Source organism: Hemiscyllium ocellatum, chromosome 21 (genome assembly GCF_020745735.1).
Source record: "Hemiscyllium ocellatum isolate sHemOce1 chromosome 21, sHemOce1.pat.X.cur, whole genome shotgun sequence".
In the NCBI taxonomy this organism is placed as follows: domain Eukaryota; kingdom Metazoa; phylum Chordata; class Chondrichthyes; order Orectolobiformes; family Hemiscylliidae; genus Hemiscyllium; species Hemiscyllium ocellatum.
This window is the reverse complement of record NC_083421.1, coordinates 57,498,113-57,521,468: the sequence shown is the minus strand read 5'-3', so window position 1 is coordinate 57,521,468 and position 23,356 is coordinate 57,498,113. Positions and strand designations below refer to the sequence as shown.

The 23,356-nt window shown below is 46.4% G+C and overlaps 1 protein-coding gene across 1 annotated transcript in view; it reads right to left on the bottom strand.

Moving 5' to 3' along the window:
- Positions 1–23,356, bottom strand: part of dnm1a (dynamin 1a) — a 217,303-nt gene that overhangs the window by 9,355 nt on the left and 184,592 nt on the right. Inside the window, exons 15-16 of the mRNA XM_060841532.1 lie at positions 14,768–14,877; positions 7,527–7,638 (exon numbers count right to left, since the gene is read on the bottom strand). Coding sequence (XP_060697515.1) covers positions 7,527–7,638; positions 14,768–14,877 — 222 coding nt within the window. The remainder of the gene's footprint in view (positions 1–7,526; positions 7,639–14,767; positions 14,878–23,356) is intronic.

The window sequence follows — 23,356 nt, the reverse complement described above, 5'->3', positions numbered from 1 at the left end:
GCTGAACTTCTCCAGCAATCTCTGGGTTTGTTTTAGATTTCTAGTATCCGCAGTATTTTGTTTTTATTGGTAGAAGAATGTTGCTCCCCATTACGCTGATGATGAGTGCAAGATAAAAGGCTTTGACACAACCATGTCTTTTTCTTTCATATTTATATAAATAATCATCAAAATCAAACAAGTGCCTTCCATGAATATTTTCTGGAGATGTCGGAAGCAGTGAGCAGGAGATCTATCTTCAATTGGTTGGGGTCCCCAGACCAATCCTGGAGAGTTGACCATGCCTTGGCCAAACCTGGAAAGGTGCTAACTTGGGTAACAGTGCAGTCCCGACTCCCAGACTGTGACTCCCCCAGAGCACACTTCAGAGATAAACAGGGAGAAACACACACTCATCGAACAGCCCAACAGTACTTCAGAAACCATTCATGCCTTTGTCTTTGGTCATCCACTAGCATTTCTCAAAGAGGACGGGGCCATTCACTGGATTTTGCTGCTAGATTCCGTACTGGCATTGAGGTTTCTCAACCTATGAGCTTTGACGGGAAGCAGCAGGAAGCTGCCTGTCCCTGCCACCAAACCCAGGAAAATGTGGGAAGCAATCATTTCACAGTGACTGCTACAGAGGACGGTCCATTCCCGGGGTACAGTCATTTCACAGTGACTGCTACAGAGGATGGTCCATTCTCGGAATACACGATACCAGTGCTGTCCAATACATTAGCCACTGGCCAGATGTGATTAGTCGGGGGATCTACGTGGATCTGCCTCCATTTCTGATTCGTGAGTAAAAGCTGAGTGATCGGCACCACAAACTGACATGTGACCTCAGGTGCCATGTTTGCACGATTGAGGATCTTTAACCTCCTTGTGTGCTTCATAGCAAGTCAAAAAATCAAGGGATGGCTTTATGATTGTCCTGTCTGCTTCCTGGGTCACTTAACAACAGTCAAAGTTTGCGGAGTCAATAAACACGTGTACCTGCATCGTCAGTTAATTTCAACTAAAATCGGTGGTTAATATCGCCATCCTGTGACGAGCCAGGAACTTCTATTGGACAACACTGGCCAATATCAATGACAGACAAGACAGTCACATACACAGCTAAACAGATTGCACGCTAAGTATTGGCCATGCAGAGGCTGGGAATCACTGGCTTCACAGTCAAATACCAAACAAGTGCCAAAAACAATGTGAAACAAGAACAAAAATGGTTCAACATCATGCAAATTTAATTTAGACATGCAAAAGTCAGGGATTGAAATGCTGGAATAAAGAAGGAACCCAACCAGAAGGGACTCTGAAACTGGAAGAAAAGACAAAGACTCCAGTTCCGTATCAGAGAAATGAAGTGTTTTTGGAGAGAGATGAACCTACTTACATTTTCTTTATCCTGGGTCAAAGGTGATGCAAATTAAACCAATATAAGGAGGGAAAAGAAAATCATGAAGTGAATTAGTCACTCGTTTAGCAATTAGGGGCAGTAAAAAAAAATGCAAGGTAAAGCACTGCATTGTTAGAGGCAAAAGAGAGAGAAAAAAAATCACAGTCCAACTCGTCGAATAGGACAAAGCTTAAAAAAGCACAACTGCCACATCAAATTCAGAGCAAACTCTTCACAATGGCTGCAGGAACTCCACTGGGAGCTCTGTTGTTCTGATTCTGTAACACTTTGTACCGTCAACTGTCTCCCTTCCTTTCCAATGTGACAAGCGACTGTTTCTACTCAAGACGATTTGACCATGGGTAGCAACATCGTCACACATGGTGCCATTCTCCCCTAGTGTCAAGAGGGCTGCACATTTCGCTGAATAATTATCCCCTTCTTGGTCACAGCTTGAGACCAATCAATGCAAGAGAAACCTGGGATCTGGTCATTGTTGTGTGGTTTGTGGTCAGACCTGGGGCTCTCCCTGAGTTACACGTTTTAAAATTGGTAACTGTAATCACCCTTGACACAATCGGGGATTTGTATTTTAATTTATTCACTGGTAGTGGGCATGACTGGCTGGAATGGTCCTGACAAAGAGGGTGATGAATCTCTGCCACCCCAGTCCACGTGGTATTCCTGCAGTAGGGTTAGGGTCACTCACAGTGCTGACAGGGAGCAAGTTCCAGGATTCTGGGCCAGCTAGTAGTGAAGGAAGGAACAGTGTTATGTTTCCGAGTCAGGAAGGTGAGTGGGTTGGAGGGGAACTTGTAGGGGGGGGGTGCTCCCATGTATCTGCTGTGGTTCTAGGTGGGACAGCTCAAGGGTTTGGAAAATGCTGTCAGAGGAGCCGGGATGCAATTTGAGGACGGTATACACTGCTGCTACGCTGCTGGTTGACGAAGTACATCGCAGCAAGTTAAAGTGACAAAGCCACTGAAATACCTTGGGTTTTAACCAGTGTAACCCCCTCACTCTTACACCAAAACAGCCCCTCTCAGAAATGTCATCAGCTACTTGAAGTCTTAGGAATTATCGGACGGGGTGCAGAAAGGAAGGAAATCCAGTGTTTGAGAACTTCCAAAGAAGATGTTTGCTGAAGCATTTTGTCTTGCACTCATCAGGACAATTCACAAGAATACCAACGTAGAGGTGAAACGCATTTTATACTATGTGAGCAAAGAGTGCTGCAGTGAGAAAGTGCACTCTGATTGGTTGAGGCACTGCCCTAGAGAATGTATAGTTTGATGATGATTGACCATTAACTGCCAAGCTATGTTTAAATTTAAACCAGGCAGTTTGTTCTGTCTGCAAAAAGCCTGTGAACACATTGTACCTGCTACACCTTAACAGAAAGCACTAACTGTTATTCTCTAGCCCATTCCTCAGGACAGTGCCTTGACCAATCTGAATCAACCTGTCTGACTAGCTTTCAATCCCAGATTTAGGAACTAACTCTAATTCTAGGAGCTGGTATAATGGGAGTTGACCTTGTGGCCTCAACATATCAGCCTAACCCTCCAAATAACTAGGCCTTGAAACGTTACCACTACACCACCATCTCCATTCAACAGGCAATAATACAGAGGTGGAAGATACGGCAATAAAAAGTGATAACCAACAAGAGTTTTTTAAAAAAGGGACACAACAGTTGAAAAGAAATAAATATATTGAACTGGAGAAAAGGGAGAAAGAGAAAGAAAGGACAGAGAAAATGAAAAAAGGAAGTGAGGGAGAGAAAAAGAGAGAGAGAAAAAGAGGTAGAGTGATGGGGAAAGAGGATGAGAAAGGGGAAGAAAGAAAGAGATAGAGAGATTGATATATATTGGGAAAGAGAGAGAGGTATATACAGGGAAAGAGAGGTAGAGAGACAATGTAAGAGAAATCAAAATAGTAGAAAAGAAATAAAAATACGGAGTTGGAGAAAGATGAGAAAGAAAGGACAGAGTCATAGAGATGTACAGCACGGAAACAGACCCTTCGGTCCAACCCATCCATGCTGGCCAGATATCCCAATCCAATCTAGTCCCACCTGCCAGCACCCAGCCCATAGCCCTCTGAACCCTTCCTATTCATAAACCCATCCAAAAGCCTCTTAAATGTTGTAACTGTACCAGCCTCCACCACTTCCTCTAGCAGCTCATTCTATATCTATACCACCCTCTGTGTGAAAAGATTGCCCCTTAGGTCTCTTTTATATCTTTCCCCTCTCACCCTAAACCTATGCCCTCTAGTTCTGGACTCCCTGACCCCAGGGAAAAGACTTTGCCTATTTACCTTATCCATGCCCCTCATAATTTTGTAAATCTCTATAAGGTCATCTCTCAGCCTCCAACACTCCAGGGAAAACAGCCCCAGCCTGTTCAGCCTCTCCCTGTAGCTCAGATCCTCCAACCTTGGCAACATCCTTATAAATCCTTTATGAGCCCTTTCAAGTTTCACAACATCTTTCTGATAGGAAGACTAGAATTGAAAAAGGAAGGAAGTGAGGGAGAGAAAAACAGAGAGAGAAAAAGAGGTAGAGTGATATATATATATATATAAATGTATAGGGAAAGAGAGGAAGAGAAAGGGAAAGCGAGAGAGAGAAAAAGAGATAGAGAGATTGATATATAGGGAGATATAGAGAGGTATATACAGGGAAGAAGAGAGAGAGAGGGAGGTAGAGAGACAAAGTAAGAGAAATCAGTAAAATGCTGGATGGAACCTTTCATCAGAAGAGGCCAGTTACATCTCATCCTGTCCTTTTCTGTCAAAAGCTGACAAAACTGCAATGCGTTTTCAATGTTCTCTGTTTTCATTTAATCTAAGCCGTGTGTGCGTGTGCTCTCTGCTTATTTTTCTTTCTAAAAAAACTAACATAACTGGAAAGTCGGGCCCTTTCATAGTTGTTTACTGCTGGTCTTTGTGCTGTAATGAAACGGAGATGTGCACGGGGCTGTGGTGTACCAGATGGAAGCAACCGAATCTCATGGAAAGAATGACCCTGTTTCCTATTGTGCCCGGAGACCCAGCCTGAAACACTCGACAGGGATGTGCCAGATTTCAATCAGCAACATCATCTAACATGAGAAAAAGGGAGGGAAGACTGCAGGAGGGGGTGGGAGGTTTGGCTGGGTGATGGGGTTCACGGTTGAAAAATATTTGCATGTGAATTCCTAGGCAGAGACTGAAGCCAAATTATTTCCCTGCCCAGTGCAGTCCTGCCTTCATTCCAGACGCTTTGACAGCGATCCCAAGGTATGAGGATTTTGGAAAGATCGCTCATGGAGTCAAGAGCTCTGTTAGGCTCACTCCCTCATTCCAATCCACCGAAAAAAAATACAGGCCACTCAATGAAGGACATAATTTTGAAGTAAAAGCAGAAAAGACCTGGAAAATGTTACAGTGTGAAGGTGCCGGTGTTGGACTGGGTTGGACAAAGTCAAAACTCCACAACACCAGGTTCGAGTCCAGTGGGTTGATTTGAAAACACGAGCTTTCAGTACTAGCACCTGATGAAGGAGCAAGGCTCTGAAAGCTTGTGATTTCAAATAAACCTGCTGGACTATAACCTGGTGTCCTGTGATTTTTGACCTTGGAAAATGTTAACCTTACAGCTCCCTTCCTGAGATTAGATTAGATTACTTACAGTGTGGAAACAGGCCCTTGGGCTCAACAAGTCCACACCGACCCGCCGAAGCGCAGCCCACCCATACCCCTACATTTACCCCTTACCTAACACTACGGGCAATTTAGCATGGCCAATTCACCTAACCCGCACATCTTTGGACTGTGGGAGGAAACCGGAGCACCCAGAGGAAACCCATGCAGACACTGGGAGAATGTGCAAACTCCACACAGTCAGTCGCCTGAGGCGGGAATTGAACCCTGGTCTCTGGCGCTGTGAGGCAGCAGTGCTAATCACTGTGCCACTGTGCCGCCCATCAGGCTACAGCCTCCATCAACTAAAGAGAAGGACCATCTTGCATTCATGTAGCGCCTCTTGCAACATCAGGACATTTCAAAGCTCCTTGCAGCCAAAGAAACATTTCTGAAGTGTGTTGATCACTGTTGCAATGTGCACAGCAAACCCCCAATAAGACAATGAAGAGCTAATCTGTTTTTACTGGTATGGACTGAGGGATAAATATTGGTTCACAAACCAACAGCCACACTCAGACAACAACTCACCAGGACAAAGGATCCAATACCCAGCATGAGCAAAACCAACCTGGTTTACAAAATCCCATGCAAGGACTGCACAAAACACTACATAGGACAAACAGGAAGCCAGCTAACAACCCGCATCCATGAACACCAACTAGCCACGAAACGACACGACCAGCTATCCCTGGTAGCCATACACTCAGATGACAAACAACATGAATTCGACTGGGACAACACCACTATTATAGGACAGGCCAAACAGAGAACAGCCAGGGAATTCCTAGAAGCATGGCACTCATCCACGAATTCGATCAACAGACACATCGACCTAGATCCTATATACCGGCCACTGCAGCGGACAGCTACTGACAACCGGAAGGGGCAGATTCAAACCAGTATAAATGCCGGAGGAATCAGCACAGAAGCGCTTCACAGGAGACTCCCAAGCACTGAAGATGTCAACTAGAAAGGGGACGAAACGTTTGCAAGAAAAACTCCCAGCTCGGCGAACAGAACCACAACAACGAGCACCCGAGCTACAAATCTTCTCACAAACTTTGAGGAGAAATGTCTTCATCCAGAGAGTGGGGAGCCTGTGGAATTCTCTGCTCCTCTGAGGTTGAGGACAAACCATTGAATGTTTTCAAGAAGGAGTTGAATATTGTTCTTAGGGCTAAAGGGATGAAAGGATGTGGGGGAAAGCAGGAATGGGGGACTAAGTTGGATGGTCAGCCATGAGCATAATGAATGGGGGAGTAGGCTTGAAGGGCCTAATGGCCTACTCCCGCTTCTATTTTCTATTCTATGTTTCCAAATCCAATAGACGTTTATTACTGTTATAAACAATTAGTACTTTCAAAGGTATTTCAGTGTCTGGCCATCTCTTTTAAAGTTGCATTGAGAGTGTCATGACAGAACAGGGGTCTCAGTTTAATGTTTCATCTGAAGGACTGCACCTTCGACAGTGCAGCACTCCTTCAGCGTTACACTGTGGAGCTTCAGTCAAGATTTTGTGGCGACTGGAACCGATGAGAACTTGGAACACATGGGGGTGAGAGAGCTATGGCTAACACACTAATTTAGGATTAATTGCTCCAAGCTTTGAGTTGTAAGTGTTGCGCAGTGAGGTCCCAAGTCTGTGCCGAGTTAAGCCAAAGTGTCAACAAGGGAACTCTATCACAGCTCCGTATAGTTTCCTTCCTCCCATACCATCATGAACTCAAGGATAAACCAGTAAAGGATCCTGCTGGAAGGCAGCAGTGGCTAGACAGCGTCTCAGCCGTAATGCCCCCACAGTCAAATAGCTTGCCAAAAAATGAATCAGTCGCTTGAAATTGTTATTGGAATCCTGCTGCAACTAGGACTGGCCTTGGACGAGGGAAGAGGAGGAGCAGCAGCATAAAATATACATAAATACTCAGGAATGACTCATTGACCATTTTCCCTCCCACTGGCCAAACCATCAGTGCCTGGTCACAGGATGCTCAGCGCTGCCACTCCCTGGCCATTTAGACCCACTACACCAGCTCACAGCCGAGATTGGAAATTCTTTCTGCCCCTGAGCTCTCTCTCTCTCTCTCCCCCCCCTTTTTAATTAATATTAGCAGCACACTTCAAAAATTTTGGATGTTCTCTGAATGGAGAAAATACAACCCTCCAGCTCAGAAAAAAAACAGATACCATCTTGATGTCTTTGAAGCCTTTGGAAAAACATTTTCAAAGTTAAGATCATTGAGACAGTTTTACACACCAATTGTAAGCTTAATTATGATGAATCCATTGCACTTGTAAACACAAAGATATATAATATTGAAAAATATTATAGAGATACTTATGCATTATCTGTCGACATGCGATAAATATACACAATCACCCAAATGTACAGGCACACTGATATACACACATATATATATATACACGTGTATAATATATATATGAGGATACATACCCCGACTCTCTCTGGGTAAACACCAGCCCGTAGGAATGAAGCTTTCCAACTATCCACCTCCTCCTGAGTCTCACAAGCCAGCTCCAGCTGTCTGTAATCCTTGTAAACATTCCTGCAGGGAAAGATGAAGTGGGATGGAGCGGAGGGGGGGGGTGAATATAGAAAAGCCACAGTTTGAGGGAGACTGTGAATATAACAAGGAGCTGGGATCAGAGGCTGCGCATACTGAGGGAGTCCTGTTTTGTTCTTTAACATTGAGCGATCCAGAATACTGATCTGACAGGCAGGCAAGGTTTGAGAAAGGGGCTGCCAAAGAGAAAAAATGAACAGCACTGATGGAAGTAAAGAGAGAGGAAGGTTCGTAGAGTCCTCACATTATGGCAGCAGGCCATTCAGCCAATCAAGTCCACACTGACCCTCTGAAGAGCATCCCATCCAGACCCATCCCCTATTTCCCATGGCTAACCCACCGAGCCTGCACGTCTCTGGGCACTAAGGGCAATTTAACATGGCCAATCCACCCTAACCTGCACATCTTTGGACTGTGGGAGGAAACCGGAGCACCATGAGGAAACCTAGACAGACACGGGGAGAACGTGCAAATGCCACACAGCCTGGAATCGAACCTGGGTCCCGGAGGAGGTAGTGCTAACCACTGAGCCACTGTGCCATCCTAACGAGCTATAGGATTCACATCAAATAAAGGGAGGGGCAGAAACCACAGGTCGTGCTGCTGCTCCTGGCATTAGCTGCCGAGGGCACTGGGGGTGAGTGTGACTGGAGTGGGATTACCCTCTCCTTAAAGCCATGGTGTCCAGTGATTCCGCACCCACCCAGCCCTACAGGAAGGACTGATAGAGAGTCACTGAACCCGAAACACTGACTCTGTTTCTCTCTCTCTCATTGAATGCTGCCAGACTTGCTTAGTTTCTGCAGCAATTTCTGTTTCTGTTTCAGATCTGCAGCATCCGCTGTTCTTGGTTTTATATGACTGGAGAATTTGAAGGCTGAGCCTACAGTGATTAACGCAGCAGGTCAGGCAGCATTCAAGGAGCAGGAGAATCGACGTTTCGGGCATGAGCCCTCCTTCAGGAATGAGGACCCCTCATTCCTGAAGAAGGGCTCATGCCCGAAACGTCGATTCTCCTGTTCCGTGGATGCTGCCTGACCTGCTGCGCTCTTCCAGCAACACATATTCAGCTGTGATCTCCAGCATCTGCAGTCCTCACTTTCTCCTACAGTGATTAAGGCCATTTGTTCCATGACACTGAAAAGGCACTTGCTTTTCCCTGCATTGGAAATGGACTGGGACCTAACTCAATTCAGCAGACCTGAAGGACTGGCTCTGCTTTAGCATAATGCAACCGAAGCAGTTCAACATAAACCACTTGGGCCCAGGAGCACTGATCCAGAACCACGCACTTGGGTGGATCTGAGATTGGAAATGTCACCAACAACATTTGATCAGAATTTAGACTTACTAAAGAAGGCTGGAAGCTGAAATTTGAAAAATGGTGTCTTAGGGATCTACAGCACAGAAAAAGACCCTTCAGCCCATCATGTCTGTACTAGTCATATCCAACCACCTGACCATTCTAATCCCATTGGTCAGCACTTGAGCCATAACCATGTTTGACTTGGCATCACAAGGTACATCTAAAATCTTAAATGTTATCAGGGTTTCTGCCCCTCCCCGCCCCCCCCCCCCCCCCCCCCCCCCCCTCACAGGCAGAGAGTTCCACATTCCCAACACCCAATGGGTGAATTTTTAAAAATTCATTCATGGATGGGGACGTCACTGTCTAAGCCAGCATTAATTACCCAGAGGGCAGTTAAAAGTCAACCACATCACTGTGGGGCCTGGAGTCACATATAGGCCAGACCAAGTAAGGATAGCAGTCTCCTTTCCTAAAGGGCATGAGTGAACCAGATGGGTCTCCCTCCCCCACAACAATCATCATTAGATTTGTAGTCACCATCAGACCCTTAATTCCACCACCTGCTGGAGCAGGATTTGAACCCAGGTCTGTAGGCATTACCTGGGTCTGTGGCTTAATAGCCCAGCAGTAATTCCACTAGACCATCACCTCCTCCTCACAGAGTCTAAACCTCCTCCACCCCCCCCACATTCCACTCCTCCTCCATTAACTCCCCCCCCTTCTCCCCGTCCCCCCACACACACACACACACACACACACACACACACACACACACACACACACACACACACACACACACTCTCTCTCTCTCTTAGTGATTCCTCTGTTGAAGGGACAAAGGTGTCTTCTTAGCTTCCCTTTCATATTTTTGAACATCTCAGTCATGTTCCCCTCCCACCCCAGCCATACCCTTAATTCCATGTTAAAATTTAGCACTGTTTTGGACAGTGAGAGAGCCCAGTGCCTGCCTGCTGCATTGTTGCTGCTGCAACACAGCAATCAGACATTTCTTCCTTGGTATTCCTGAATCACATTCCTCTTTACCCTGTGCAAATTTCCTGATGTCCCAGCTGGCACAGACCAGTGAACAATTCCAAACCTGCGTGGAGCACAGGCACTTGGTTCCTTCACTATGACCCTCAACCTTTAAACCCATTGTTAACCCCATCAGAGAAAGTGCGAAAGTTTGCTAGCACTTGCTATTCTCCTGGTTACATCCCCAATGGGTTTTAATTCAATAAAAGAAAGCAAATTAGTGGCCTCTCCAACTATTGCCACAGAACCTTCTGGGATTTACATGTCTCTGAATAATGGACCCCTCACCGTAAAAGACCCTTTGATTAGATTCCCTACAGAATGGAAACAAGCCCTTCAGCCCAACAAGTTCACACCAACCCATCCAGACCCATTCCCCTACTTTTACCTCTGACCAACACACCTGACACTATGGACTATTTAGCATGGCCAATTCACCTGACCTGCACATCCTTTGGACTGTGGGAGGAAACCAGAGCACCCGGAGGAAACCCACACAGGCACGGGGAGAACGTGCAAACTCCACACAAAGTCATTCAAGATGGGACTCAAACCCGGGTTCCTAGCACTGCGAGGCAGCAGTGCTATTCACTGTGCCAAAAATGTGTTGCTGGAAAAGCGCAGCAGGTCAGGCAGCATCCAAGGAACAGGAAATTCGACGTTTCGGGCATAAGCCATTCATCAGGAATTCCTGATGAAGGGCTTATGCCCGAATCGTCGAATTTCCTGTTCCTTGGATGCTGCCTGACCTGCTGCGCTTTTCCAGCAACACATTTCCAGCTCTGATACTCCAGCATCTGCAGACCCCACTTTCTCCCCTAATCACTGAGCCACCATGCCACCCCATTTGTATCATCTTATACTCTTAACTATCATTCTCAGAGTGATGCCTGATACTGATGCTTTCTGCAGCACGCTGTGAGCAATTTAACCCTTTACAGTATGTTTTCCAAAAGGTAGTTTGATGTCAGATTTACTAATGTATAAGGAGAGGCAGGATAGGCTAGGATTTATTTTTCCACTGGAGCATAGAATGTTAAGGGTTGACCTTGTAGAAGATTGGAAAATAATGTGGAGTAAAGGTCTGGGAATAGCAGGTGGCTTCTCAGGTAGAGGATTTCAAAACTAGGGGACATATTTTTAAAGCGAGATGATAAAGATGTTAAAAAGACATGAGAGGCTTTTTTTTTTACACAGAGGGTGGTTCGTGTGTGGAATGAACGTCCAGAGGAAGTGGTGGATACAGTTACAGTTACAACGTTGAAAAGACATTTGGGTAGGGACATAAATAGGAAAGATTTGGAGGGATATAGACCAAGCGCAGGCAGCTGGGACTGGTTTAGTTTCGGATTATGATTGGTATGGACTGGTTGGACTGAAGGGTCTGTTTCCGTGCTGTATGACTCCATGACTCGAAGTCAAAGCTGCCCGCATCTCAGGAAAGGTGCTCCCATAGGGAAAAGCTTCCTCAGGGTTATAACAGAGAGCAAAGGAGACTTAAATTTCTCTGTACATTTTCATAGTGCACTATATTACACAGGAGATTCCTGCCTGCAATAACTGAACAGTGTTATTTAACCTCTTGAAATAAGCAAACCCGCCTGCATGGTGCAGACAGGAAATTAACATGGGAGCTGGCTTACTGGGTCAGGAATTTCCACCAGTGATGTTCTATCTAACTGCACCACGTGGTCTAGATACATAGAGTCATAGAGTCATAGAAATGTACAGCATGGAAACAGACCCTTCAGTCCAACCCGTCCATGCCAACCAGATATCCCAACCCAATCTAGTCCCACTTGCCAGCACACGGCCCATTATCCCTCCAAACCCTTCTGATTTAAACCCATCCAAATGCCTCTTAAATGTTGCAATTGTACCAGCCTCCACGACTTCCTCTGGCAGCTCATTCCATATCCTCTGTGTGAATAAGTTGCCCTTAGGTCTCTTTTATATCTTTCCCCTCTCACCCTAAACATATGCCCTCTAGTTCTGGACTCCCCCACCCCAGGGAAAAGACTTTGCCTATTCACCCTATCCATGTCCTCATAATTTTGTAAATCTCTATAAGGTCAACCCCCCAGCCTCCGACGCTCCAGGGAAAACAGCCCCAGCCTGTTCAGCCTCTCCCTGTAGCTCAGATCCTCCAACCCTGGCAACATCCTTGTAAATCCTTTCTGAACCTTTTAAAGTTTCACAACATCTTTCCGATAGGAAGGAGACCAGAATTGCACGCACTATTCCAACAGTGGCCTAACCAATGTCCTGTACAGCTGCAATATGACCTCCCAACTCCTGTACTCAATACTCTGACCAATAAAGGAAAGCATACCAAACGCTTTCTTCACTATCCTATCTACCTGCGACTCCACTTTCAAGGAGCTATGGACCTGCACTCCAAGGTCTCTTTGTTCAGCAACACTCCCGAGGACATCTTTTTGTGCAGACTCTTTAAGGCAGTTTTTAAGAACAGGATAACGCCTGTATGAAATAGCACATTGTGACTGTATTCTGAGTGCGTTAAGGATTTGGGCAGAACCTCAGCGATGAGTTTCCCTCTGATATTACTTGAACGTCAGTCTTGGGGGTCTCCCTAAGCTGACGCTGATGTTTAACCCCGTCACCCTGGATTCCAAAAGGCTTTCTGAGTTGCAATCTCACACCCTGTGACAGCAAAAGGATTCCCTTACAAATCTTCCATAGCTCTCCGCCCGGTCACGTGATGCCAGCAGCACGCCCCCTGCAAAATCACTCGCCTGGAAACTTCTGCGGTATAGCTTCATGCTCCAATTTGCCTCTTTACTTTAACAGGAAAGGTTGCACCTAACACCATCACTGTCTCGATGGGCCGAATAGTCTTATCCAGTGCTGCAAATCCATCTACGTATCTAGGATGAAATAAAACTAAAACGGCACTGTAGTCATAGAATCATAGAGTCACAGAACCCTTCGGTCCAACCAATCCATGCCAAACATAATCCCAAACTAAACCAGTCCCAGCTGCCTGCTCCTGGCCCATATCCCTCCAAACCTTTCCTACTCATATACTTATCCAAAGGTCTTTTAAACAAAGTAATTGTACCCACCTTCACACTTCCTCTGGCAGATCATTCCACACACAAACCACTCTTTGTGTAAAATAGTTGCCCCTCGTGTCATTTTTAAATCTCCCACATCTCATCTTAAAAATATGCCCCTTCATCTTGAAATCCTCCACCCTAGGGAAAAGACACCTGTCATTCACCTTATCTGTGCCTTTGATGATTTTATAAACCTCTGTAAGGACACCCTTCAACCTTCTATGCTCCAGCTAAGAAAGTCCCGGCCTGTCCAACTGCTCCTTATATCTCAAACCCTCCATTCCCAGCAACATCCTGGTAAATCTTTTCGGAACCCACTCCAATTTAATAATATCCTTCTTATAATAGGGCGACCAGAACTGGACACAGTACTCCAGACCAGGCTTCACAAATGTCCTGTACAACTTCAACACGACATCCCAACTCCTAAACGCGAAGATCTCAGCAATTAGCATTGAGTGGCATCCAAATATTGTTAAAGGGAGTCTTTCAGAAATTCAATAACTGAAGGATTTATAACCAGTGCCTACTTAGTTTGTGCAAATGATCTCTGAACTGCTTCGGAAGCCTGCAGGTACTAGTCGCACTGCCAACAGGGGTGAAGCTTAATATGCAAAGAAAGTGCTCATTATAAATAACTTCTTCTTTCATAGAATCCCTACAGTGTAGAAACAGGCCCTTCAGCCCAACAAGTCCACAATCACCCTCTGAAGAGTATCCCAGCCTGACCCATTTGTGGGTGGCACGGTGGCACATTGGTTAGCACTGCTGCCTCACAGCGCTAGAGACCCGGGTTCGATTCCCACCTCAGGCAACTGACTGTGTGGAGTTTGCACATTCTCCCCGTGTCTGCATGGGTTTCCTCCAGGTACTCCGGTTTCCTCCCACAATCCAAAAATGTGCAGGTTAGGTGAACTGGTCATGCTAAATTGTCCGTAGTGTTAGGTGAAGGGGTAAATGTAGGAGAATGGGTCTGGGTGGTATATGCTTCGGCGGGTCAGTGTGGACTTGATGGGCCGAAGGGCTTGTTTCCACACTGTAAGTAATCTAATCTAAATTCCTTACTAATGCACTTAACCTACATAGCCCTGACCACTGTGGGCAACTCAACACAGCCAATTCTCCTAACCTGCTCATCTTCGGATTGTGGGGGGAAACCAGAGCATCCCCATGCAGACATGGGGAGAACATGCAAACTCCACACAGACAGTCGCCTGAGGGTGGATTCGAACCCAGTTCCCTGGTGCAGTGATGCAGCAGTGCTGACCACTGAGCCACTGTGCTGCCGAATTACAAAACCTGCCTGTGAAAACCATCAGCTCTCCAGTTTGGGTGGAGCAGGCTCTTCCTCTCTCTACGGATCCCCCTACTTTCCTCTGAATCCTCCCCTCAACCAGATAATGGATGAGTTGAGCGTAGATTTTCACAAAGCTGTCAGCTGCCTGGCATTGCATTGGTTAACAGGCGGTGTCTGTCCCGATGTTCGCTGACACTGAGAAGACTGGGACCAAGGACCACAGCATCTCCTCCATAGAGTGGATGGGCCAAGCCCATTGGAAGTCCTACCTGTCACTCAATCTGGGTCTCTCATATGGAAGGGTGCTCAATGTTTCCTCAGATTAGACATTGTCCAGTCTCATCTCCCTCCCACTGGCTGACGGGGTAACTAGTGTTTGAGACTACATACCTCTGCTCTGTGTTGAAGAGAGCGAAGATGTGTTTGCTTGACATGAATCCCTTCTCTATGTCACGTAACTTCAGGTTGTCAAGTGGCAGCATGTATTTCTTCTCTTTCTCCTGTAAGACATCAGCGGTGAGTAATTTAACATCTGACCTGGGCGAGCAAAGGGAGTCAAACAGGAAGGATGAATGCATTGCTGCCTGCAATGAACCCAAAAAAGCAAATGGAAATCTTATCACAAGGCTATGTTGTTAAATGCGACAAATCCAGCTTATCAACTCGAAAGCAGGTAACTTCATAGGCCCCTGCATATCCCTTGTTGAGAAATCTAGGTCCACAGTACTGACACCATCAAAGCTGAAAAGATTAAGAGACGAACAAAATAAAAAGAGGAGGAAAAGGATGAATACAAAAAGATCCTTGCATTCACCTAACAGTGAGAGAAGGTTCACACAACTCTAGGACGAAGGCCTTATCTAATGAAGGAAAGTTGAGCCTGATTCCATTGAATCCCTACAGTATGGATGCAGGCCATTTGAGCCCACGAAAGAACATCCCACCCCCAGACACTCTCCCTGTAACTCCACATTTCTCACAGCCGATTCACCCAACCTGCACATTGTTGGACTGTGGGAGGAAACCCACACAGATACAGGGAGAAGGTAAAACTCCACACAGACAGTCGCCTGAGGCTAGAATTTAACTGGGTCCCTGATGCTGCGAGGCAGCAGTGCTAACCATTTGAACCACCGTGCCCCCCCACCACCACCACTGCAGTTTAGATGAATGAGAGTTGACTGGACTGAAATATATAAGATCAACAGGAACTGGATGGGCAGCACGGTGGCACAGTGGTTAGCACTGCTGCCTCACAGCGCCAGGGACCTGGGTTCAATTCCCGCCTCAGGCGACTGACTGTGTGGAGTTTGCACATTCTCCCCGTGTCTGTGCGGGTTTCCTCCGGGTGCTCTGGTTTCCTCCCACAGTCCAAAGATGTGCGGGTCAGGTGAATTGGCCATGCTAAATTGCCCGTAGTGTTAGGTTAGGGGTATGGGTGGGTTGCGCTTCGGCGGGTCGGTGTGGACTTGTTGGGCCGAAGGGCCTGTTTCCACACTGTAAGTAATTTAATCTAATCTAATGGATATGGAGAATACCCAGAGGATATTGCTTCATGTTGGGGGATATTATAACCATGGGGCATATGTTAAGAATAAGAGTTCTCCCTTTTACAACAGACATGAAGATAAGTTTTTTTCTCCTCTCACAGAGTCAGTGTTCCTCTTGTTTAAGGTAATGGTTCTGAAAGAGTCCATGTTGAAGATTGTATGATGACCCACCCTATCTGATGATAACATGTAGTAAAGAATGAGGAATCCAGCTCAAGATCTTGATGGTTTCAGTTATATCATCCCTGGTTTCCTGATAGTCTTAGTAACTGATAATAACAAACCAATGTAACTTGTATCTATTGCCATCATGGCAATAAACTACATCTTGTTATTTAGATAAGTGTCTCCTGGTGTTAATAGTCACTAGTGGTTTATCCTCTATCATTGTTAACCAAACTGACCCTTATGCCCTGGGAGGGATGGACAGGTCAAAGGGCAGTCCTCGTGGGCTTGGCTTTTGGGATTGGCCAAAATGGCCAATAATACATTCAGGCAATAGTTCAGGTGGGGTCACGTTGTACAAGTATTGGCCCCACTTTTCACAGTTGTGTCCACACTCAGGAGTCCTGGAGAGGGGGTGTGCCATGCTCACCAGCATGATAGAGGTGTTTAGAGACAGGTAGACACCACCTCATCACCCTGGAGAATGTCATTTTGATTTGATAAGTGACCTTTCATAACTCTCCATTAATCTTAATGATGTTTGTGTCACAGTGCTCCATAGGTTTAATCAGGTTTCTGGTTTACATTAAAGGAGTGCAAGGTGGACTAGTCACCCCTGGTTTAGTGGGTGAGAGAGTCCTTCACCAAACGGTCATGGATTCAAATCCCACTCCAGGGACTAGAACACCTATTCTGATTTGAGACTGTATGGAAGGTGAATGTGGCCCTAATCTTTAGGAAGTAAGTTGTGTGATACAAAGTCATGTTTTCCTCTGATAATGACATTTAATTTAATTTTGATATACTTCTTTGAATCTTTACTTTTTGTTTTTGTTATGGTGTCCCACTAGGACCTATCTAAAATGATCATTCTATAAGAGTACAAAGGAGGATTGGTGGTCGCACTGCAATTCAAGCATCAGTCAGTTGGGTTTGGTTCTGCAGTACATACAACAGAGTTACCTTCCCAGGGGCTCATGGAACTCAGGTTTAAATTTAAATTTATTGAAGATTGAGTCAAATCAATTAATGATTGACAAGGAGTCAAGGACCATGGGGTATAGGAAGGAAACCAGAGCTGAGAACACACCAGCTCAGCTCCATCCTTGCAGGCTTAACTGGCCAAATGACCTACATGTGATCCTAAACAGAATCCATAAAGTGCAAAAGAGGCCATTTGGCCCATCAAGACCACACTTACCCTCCAAAGATTATCCCACCCAGACACTCTACCCCCATATCTCCAAAGCCAGAACATCAGGGGCAATTTAGCATGGCCAATCCACCTAACCTGCTCATCATCAGACTGTGGGAAGAAACCCACACAGAATATGCAAACACCACGCAGACAGTCACGTGAGGGTGGAATCAAATCCAGGTTGGTCATGCTGTGAGGCAGCTGTGCTAACCACTGAGCCACTGCGTTGCCCACCCAATGGCCCTGTTTCCAAGACATCCTGGAATGCTCCGTGGCTGAATACATGTTAATAAGTTGTTAATCACTGCAAACAGGATAGTTAAAATTGTGCACAGCTAGCCTTCAGAAACAACAATGGACTAATAACAATTAATCTACGTTGAGTCGTGTTGGTTGAGGGGATATTTTAACCAGGAGTCTGAGTAATCTTTGTTGCTGGTCCACAAACAGCAAGGGAGCCTTTAGACTCAACAAAGAGAGCAGTCTAGTCTGAAAGGCAGTTCTTCCCTCAGTGTTACGGCTGCATTGTCACAGATTGACATGCTCAAGTCTCTGGGTTAGGGGGACAGGCCTATGACCTCTTGACTCAGGATTGAGGACCCGTGGTACTGATGGACAACCACCGATGTCGCACAACATTGAGGTAGATTATGAAGCAGAACTGAAGTTTGGGTTAAGAAACGCTTGTGGACCGGGGGGTGAAGTGGAAGACAAGATATTGCACAATTTTGAGGCCCTCAGTTTAAGAATTCAATTGCGACACAACACCACATTTTAAAAACCAAAGCAGAAATGCCTTGTGTAGCCAAGGGAATCATGTGAGGAAACAATATCTCCAGCAAACACTTACTAAAAACATATTCACACACAAATCATGTCTTATTTCTTTCTCACCCTCTGGTCTGGGTACTCTTCCAAGTGGCTCAACGGTAAAGTAAACTTTCATCGCAAAATCTCTCCAGGGTCAGGGTGTTCTCCCTAAGGGCTTGAAGATGCTCAAATGGAAAGGATTTTCTGATGTTTATAAGCTGACCTCTCCAGGTGGATTTGATTGAGAAATTAAGTCCACCCATTGCTGACTCGTATTGTGGGAGAAATTAAACCAATGAGACACTTGATTTCCGGCGCAGAGACGTTCTCCGACGTCCGGCCCAGGATCAGGCCCCGATCTCCTCTGGAAAAAGCAGGTCAAAAGAAGTGGAGTCTTCAGGACCCACTTATTGAGATTAACTGGTGCCTCAAGAGGCAGGAAAGGCAATTGGAAATACAACGCGGGACCATAAGAAACAGGAGAAGAAATAGGCCATTCGGCCCATTGAATCTGCTCTACCATTCGGTGAGACCGTGGCTGAATGCCACTTCCCTGCCCTTTCCCCACAACCCCTTCCAGATTCCCTTACTGTTAAACATCTGTCTGTCTCAGTCTTGAATATACTTGACAACCCAGCCTCGACAGCCCTCTGTGGTAAGGAATTCCACAGATTGACTCTCCTCTGAGAGAAGAAATTCCTCCTCATTACCTTCTTAAATGGGTAGCCCCTCACTGTGAGTTTAGGATTGAGCCCTGGTCTCACCCGCAAGGGGAAGAGACCTCTCTGAATCTAAAATGTGGAATGCAAATCTAGCAGGGAATTTGGTCAAAGGGCAAGGTCAGTACAAGCAACCAACAACCACCCCACCCCCCCACTCCCTCCACACCCCCACACTGTTGATAGCACTCGCTGATGAGTGGCAAGTTTAAATGTCCAGTTGAAGTTGAGGGAAGCAGATGGATGAGAGCATGATGGAGTGAGTGAGTCAGTGGGTAGGGAGGTGGTTGGAGGGAGAGGTAGGTCACGTGGATGTGAAACATGAGTGTCGTGGGTCAGATGGATGAGATCATCAGTTAGTGGGCTAAGGGGAGTGGGGGTGGTTGGAGGAGTGCGAGCAGTCACATCGGGGTGGTCAGGTGATAAAAAGGTAGTCACATCGAGTTCCGTCACATCATGTTGGTTTTGGAGCTACCCAGAAGTTTCTTTCCACCCAAACCTTCCTGGCTAACTATTAGTATATCTGAACAGTCTAAAGTCTCTGACTCTAACAGAGAGGGCCCTGTGGTCAGGTGAGGAACTCTTTGCGAGTTGAAACTTCCTGAGCAATCTCCACGTGGGTCAGTGCCTCAGGCCATCTCCAGGATCCCCACCTGCATCGCTGGCTGTACCTGCAGTCTCCAACAATCCAGGTTCTGGAAGATCCAGCTCATGTTCTCCGGGATCTGGAGTCCTGGCCTTGGACTTGCTCATTCCACAAACATGAGCAATGAGCACCGCTTCCCCAGCCTGGTTGGTGGTGAGCTCCATCGTTGAATTGGCTGTTGGTATTTAGACGAGCCACCAAAATCTTGACATAGCACAGAAAGTGCCAACTGAAGAGGAGGGAGCACTAAAACACTCAACCTCCCCTGAAAGGCTGTGGGTTCATTAGATTCACTACAGTGCGGAAACAGGCCCTTCAGCCCAACCAGTCCACACTGACCCTCCGAAGAGTAACCCACCCGGATCCATTTCCCTCTGACTAATGCACCTAACGCTACGGGCAACTTAACATGGCCGATTCACCTGACCTACACATCTTTGGACTGTGGAGGAAACCGGAGCAAACCCATGCAGACACGGGGAAAATGTGCAAACCCCACACAGACAGTCACCCCAAGACTGGAATTGAACCTGGGACCCTAGTGCTGTGAGGCAGCAGTGCTAACCACTGAGCCACCGTGCCACCCAGCTTCTGATACACTATTGTCTTATCCAGAGTGACAGCCCAAGGCCGTGCATTCCTGTTGGAAGAGTTGTCTTTGGGATGAGAAATCAAGCTGAGGCTCATGTGCAACCAGAATTACCCTCTCCCAAAACCTTTTGTTCCTGGTCTCTGGGTCAATATTCTTCCCTTAAGCAACATGGGGTGCAGAAGCTGGTTGAGGTGGCATATGGGATTCTTGCCTTTATCAGTCAAGGCACTGAACACAAGAGCAAGAAGGTTAACATCTTAACATTGGTTAAACCGTGGCTGGAGTACTGTGTGAAGTTCTGGTCTCCACACTGTAGGAAGGATGTGGTTGCACTGGAGAGGGCTTGGAGGAGATTGACCAGGGTATGGCCTGGAGTGATTCAGCTACAAAGACACACTAGATAGGCTGGGGTTGTTTTCCTTCGAGTGGAAAGGCTGAGGAGAGTTCTGATTGAGGTGCGCAAAGTTCAGAGGGACATAAACAGGAGAGATAAAATCAAGCATTGTTTCCCCCCCCAAGAAGTGGGGTCAGTAACAAGGGGCACAGGTTATAGGTCAAGAGCATGAGGTTTGCAGAGGATTTGTGGACAATATCTTCCCCCCAGAAATAGTGGGAATCTAGAACTCAGAACCCTAACCCTACAGTCGGTAGAAGAAGCAGGAACTCTCAAGGTGTTGTGAAACTGGAGAGAGTGCAGAAAAGATTTACAAGGATGTTCTCAGGATTGGAGGATTTGGGATATGGGGAGAGGCTGAATAGGCTGGGACTGTTTTCCCTGGAGCATCAGAGGGAGGAGTGACCTTATAGAGGCTTATAAAATCATGAGGGGCATGACTAGGATAAATAGACAAGGTATTTTCCCAAGGGTAGGGGGGGTCCTAATCTAGAGAGAATAGGCTTAAGGTGATGGGAAATGATTTGAAAGGAACGCAAGGAGCAACTTTTTCACACAGAGGGTGGCGTGTGTATGGAATGCGCTGCCAGAGGAGATGATGGAGGTTGGTACAATTACAAGATTTAAAAGGCATCTGGATGGATATACGAACAGGAAGAGGTTAGAGGGATATGGGTCAAATGCTGGCAAATGGGACTAGATGTATTTAGGATATCTGGTTGGACTAAATGGTCTGTTTCTGGGCTGTACGGATCTATGACTCTGTCTCGAAGCATTTGAAATTTCATTTAAAAGAAACCAAAGAGCTGCTGATGATGGAAATCGGAAACAAAAACAAAACCCAAAATTGCTGTAAAAACTCAGCACATCTGGCAGTATCTGTGGAGAGAGAAAGCAGAGTGAACGTGTTGGACCCAGTGACCCTTCTTCAGAACTGTCAGTAGCTGGGAAAAATGTTGGACTGTATGCTGAGGGTGAGGTGGGAGAGGGGGAGGATTAAACAATCAGGTGGAGATGGACAGACTGGAAATAGTTGGTCAAGGAAAAGGGTAGAAAGTCAGAAAGAGGAATCAATAGTTGCTAATGGGGACCATTGGGACAATGGGAATTTTCACAGATTACAAGGCTATCGGTCAAGTAAACAGAGTTAGACCAGATGGCAGCTTGATGACATGATGGGCCAAAGGGCCTCTGTCCATGTTATAAAAACGCTACAACTCTGTCATGAAGTCGGAGGAGCTGGTCATTATCACACTGCTCTTTGTGGGGAGAAAGTGACCACAGGCTCGACACTGATCAGTTCTCCTCCTCGGATGCTGCCTGACCTCGTGTGTTTTTCCAGCCCCACACTCTCTGCTCTTTGTGGGGCACTCTCTGCCAACTAAATGTTGCGCTTCCCACAGGACGACAGTATTGTCTGTAAATCACTTCGAGCCATTGCAGAAGGCACTGTAACCAATGCAAGAGAAGATGGGGGAAGGCAGTCGTTGAAGTGGAAATGGACTCTAGGCCTATAATTCATTCTGAGAAAGCTGCAGAGTGTGTATGACTGCATCAGACTGCCAAACTAATGTACTCTTAACTGCAGGGGTACAAAAGTTTAAAATTTCCTTCTCTCTCGCCAAGAGGCACACCCTCCGCAGACTCTATGAGCAGAGGAATAAAGTTCAGGAGTGACAGGAAGATGACGTATAGCTTAGATCCAACCAGGCCTTCTGATCTAATTCATGCCAGTCTTAAACAAAGTAATTTTAAAGACGCATAATATGTGTATTAAAGGCACCACTGAGGTTTAGTCTGGAGGTAAAGCAACTCTTAAGCGACACTGAGAATTCCAATTTCCTTCAAAGATTCTGCCTAATATTAGTACCATCTGTTGCTAACAACCTCTAACTTACTGAACTGTCCGCACTGTTTCATTATCAGAACTGCTGATTCCACTAAAACAAAATATTTCCAGCTGCACGATTTTAAGCCACACACTCGAACAAACTGTCAATGTGGCCTTTGCTCTTTCAATCTGTGCCTTGATCCCAGTTTCTGCAGCTTCCATTGTAAGTGGGACATCTCAGTCAGACGTCAGTGAGGGTTACTTCCCAGCCTGACCGCACTTGGACGGCCACGCCGCAAGAGGAGAGGTGTACGGCCTGAGTCCCCCGAGGAGATTAATGGAAGGCTTTGTGCTGGGGTCCCTCGCTATGTCCGTACTGTCAATACCCAGATATATCTCCACTTACAAATGGGGGCCCCAGTTTGGAAACACACATGTGCCTAAGGATGTTACCTGTCAGTACAAGGCAAGGGGATACATGATGAACAGTAGGAACCAGGGAAGTACCGAGGATCAGAGGGACATTGCTGCACAGGGGTACAAAAGTTTAAGGTACCAAGATAGTTAGATAACATGGTGAACAAGATGTATGTGATACTTGTCTTTCACACACATCATCTATTGCATCCACTGCACCCGATGTGGCCTCCTCTATATTGGGGAGACGGGCCGCTTACTTGCGGAACGCTTCAGAGAACACCTCAGGGACGCCCGGACCAACCAACCCAACCACCCCGTGGCTCAACACTTTAACTCTCCCTCCCACTCCACCGAGGACATGTAGGTCCTTGGACTCCTCCACCGGCAGAACATAACAACACGACGGCTGGAGGAGGAGCGCCTCATCTTCCGCCTGGGAACCCTCCAACCACAAGGAATGAACTCAGATTTCTCCAGTTTCCTCATTTCCCCTCCCCCCACCTTGTCTCAGTCGGTTCCCTCAACTCAGCACCGCCTTCCTAACCTGCAATCTTCTTCCTGACCTCTCCGCCCCCACCCCACTCCGGCCTATCACCCTCACCTTGACCTCCTTTCACCTATCACATCTCCATCGCCCTTCCCCCAAGTCCCTCC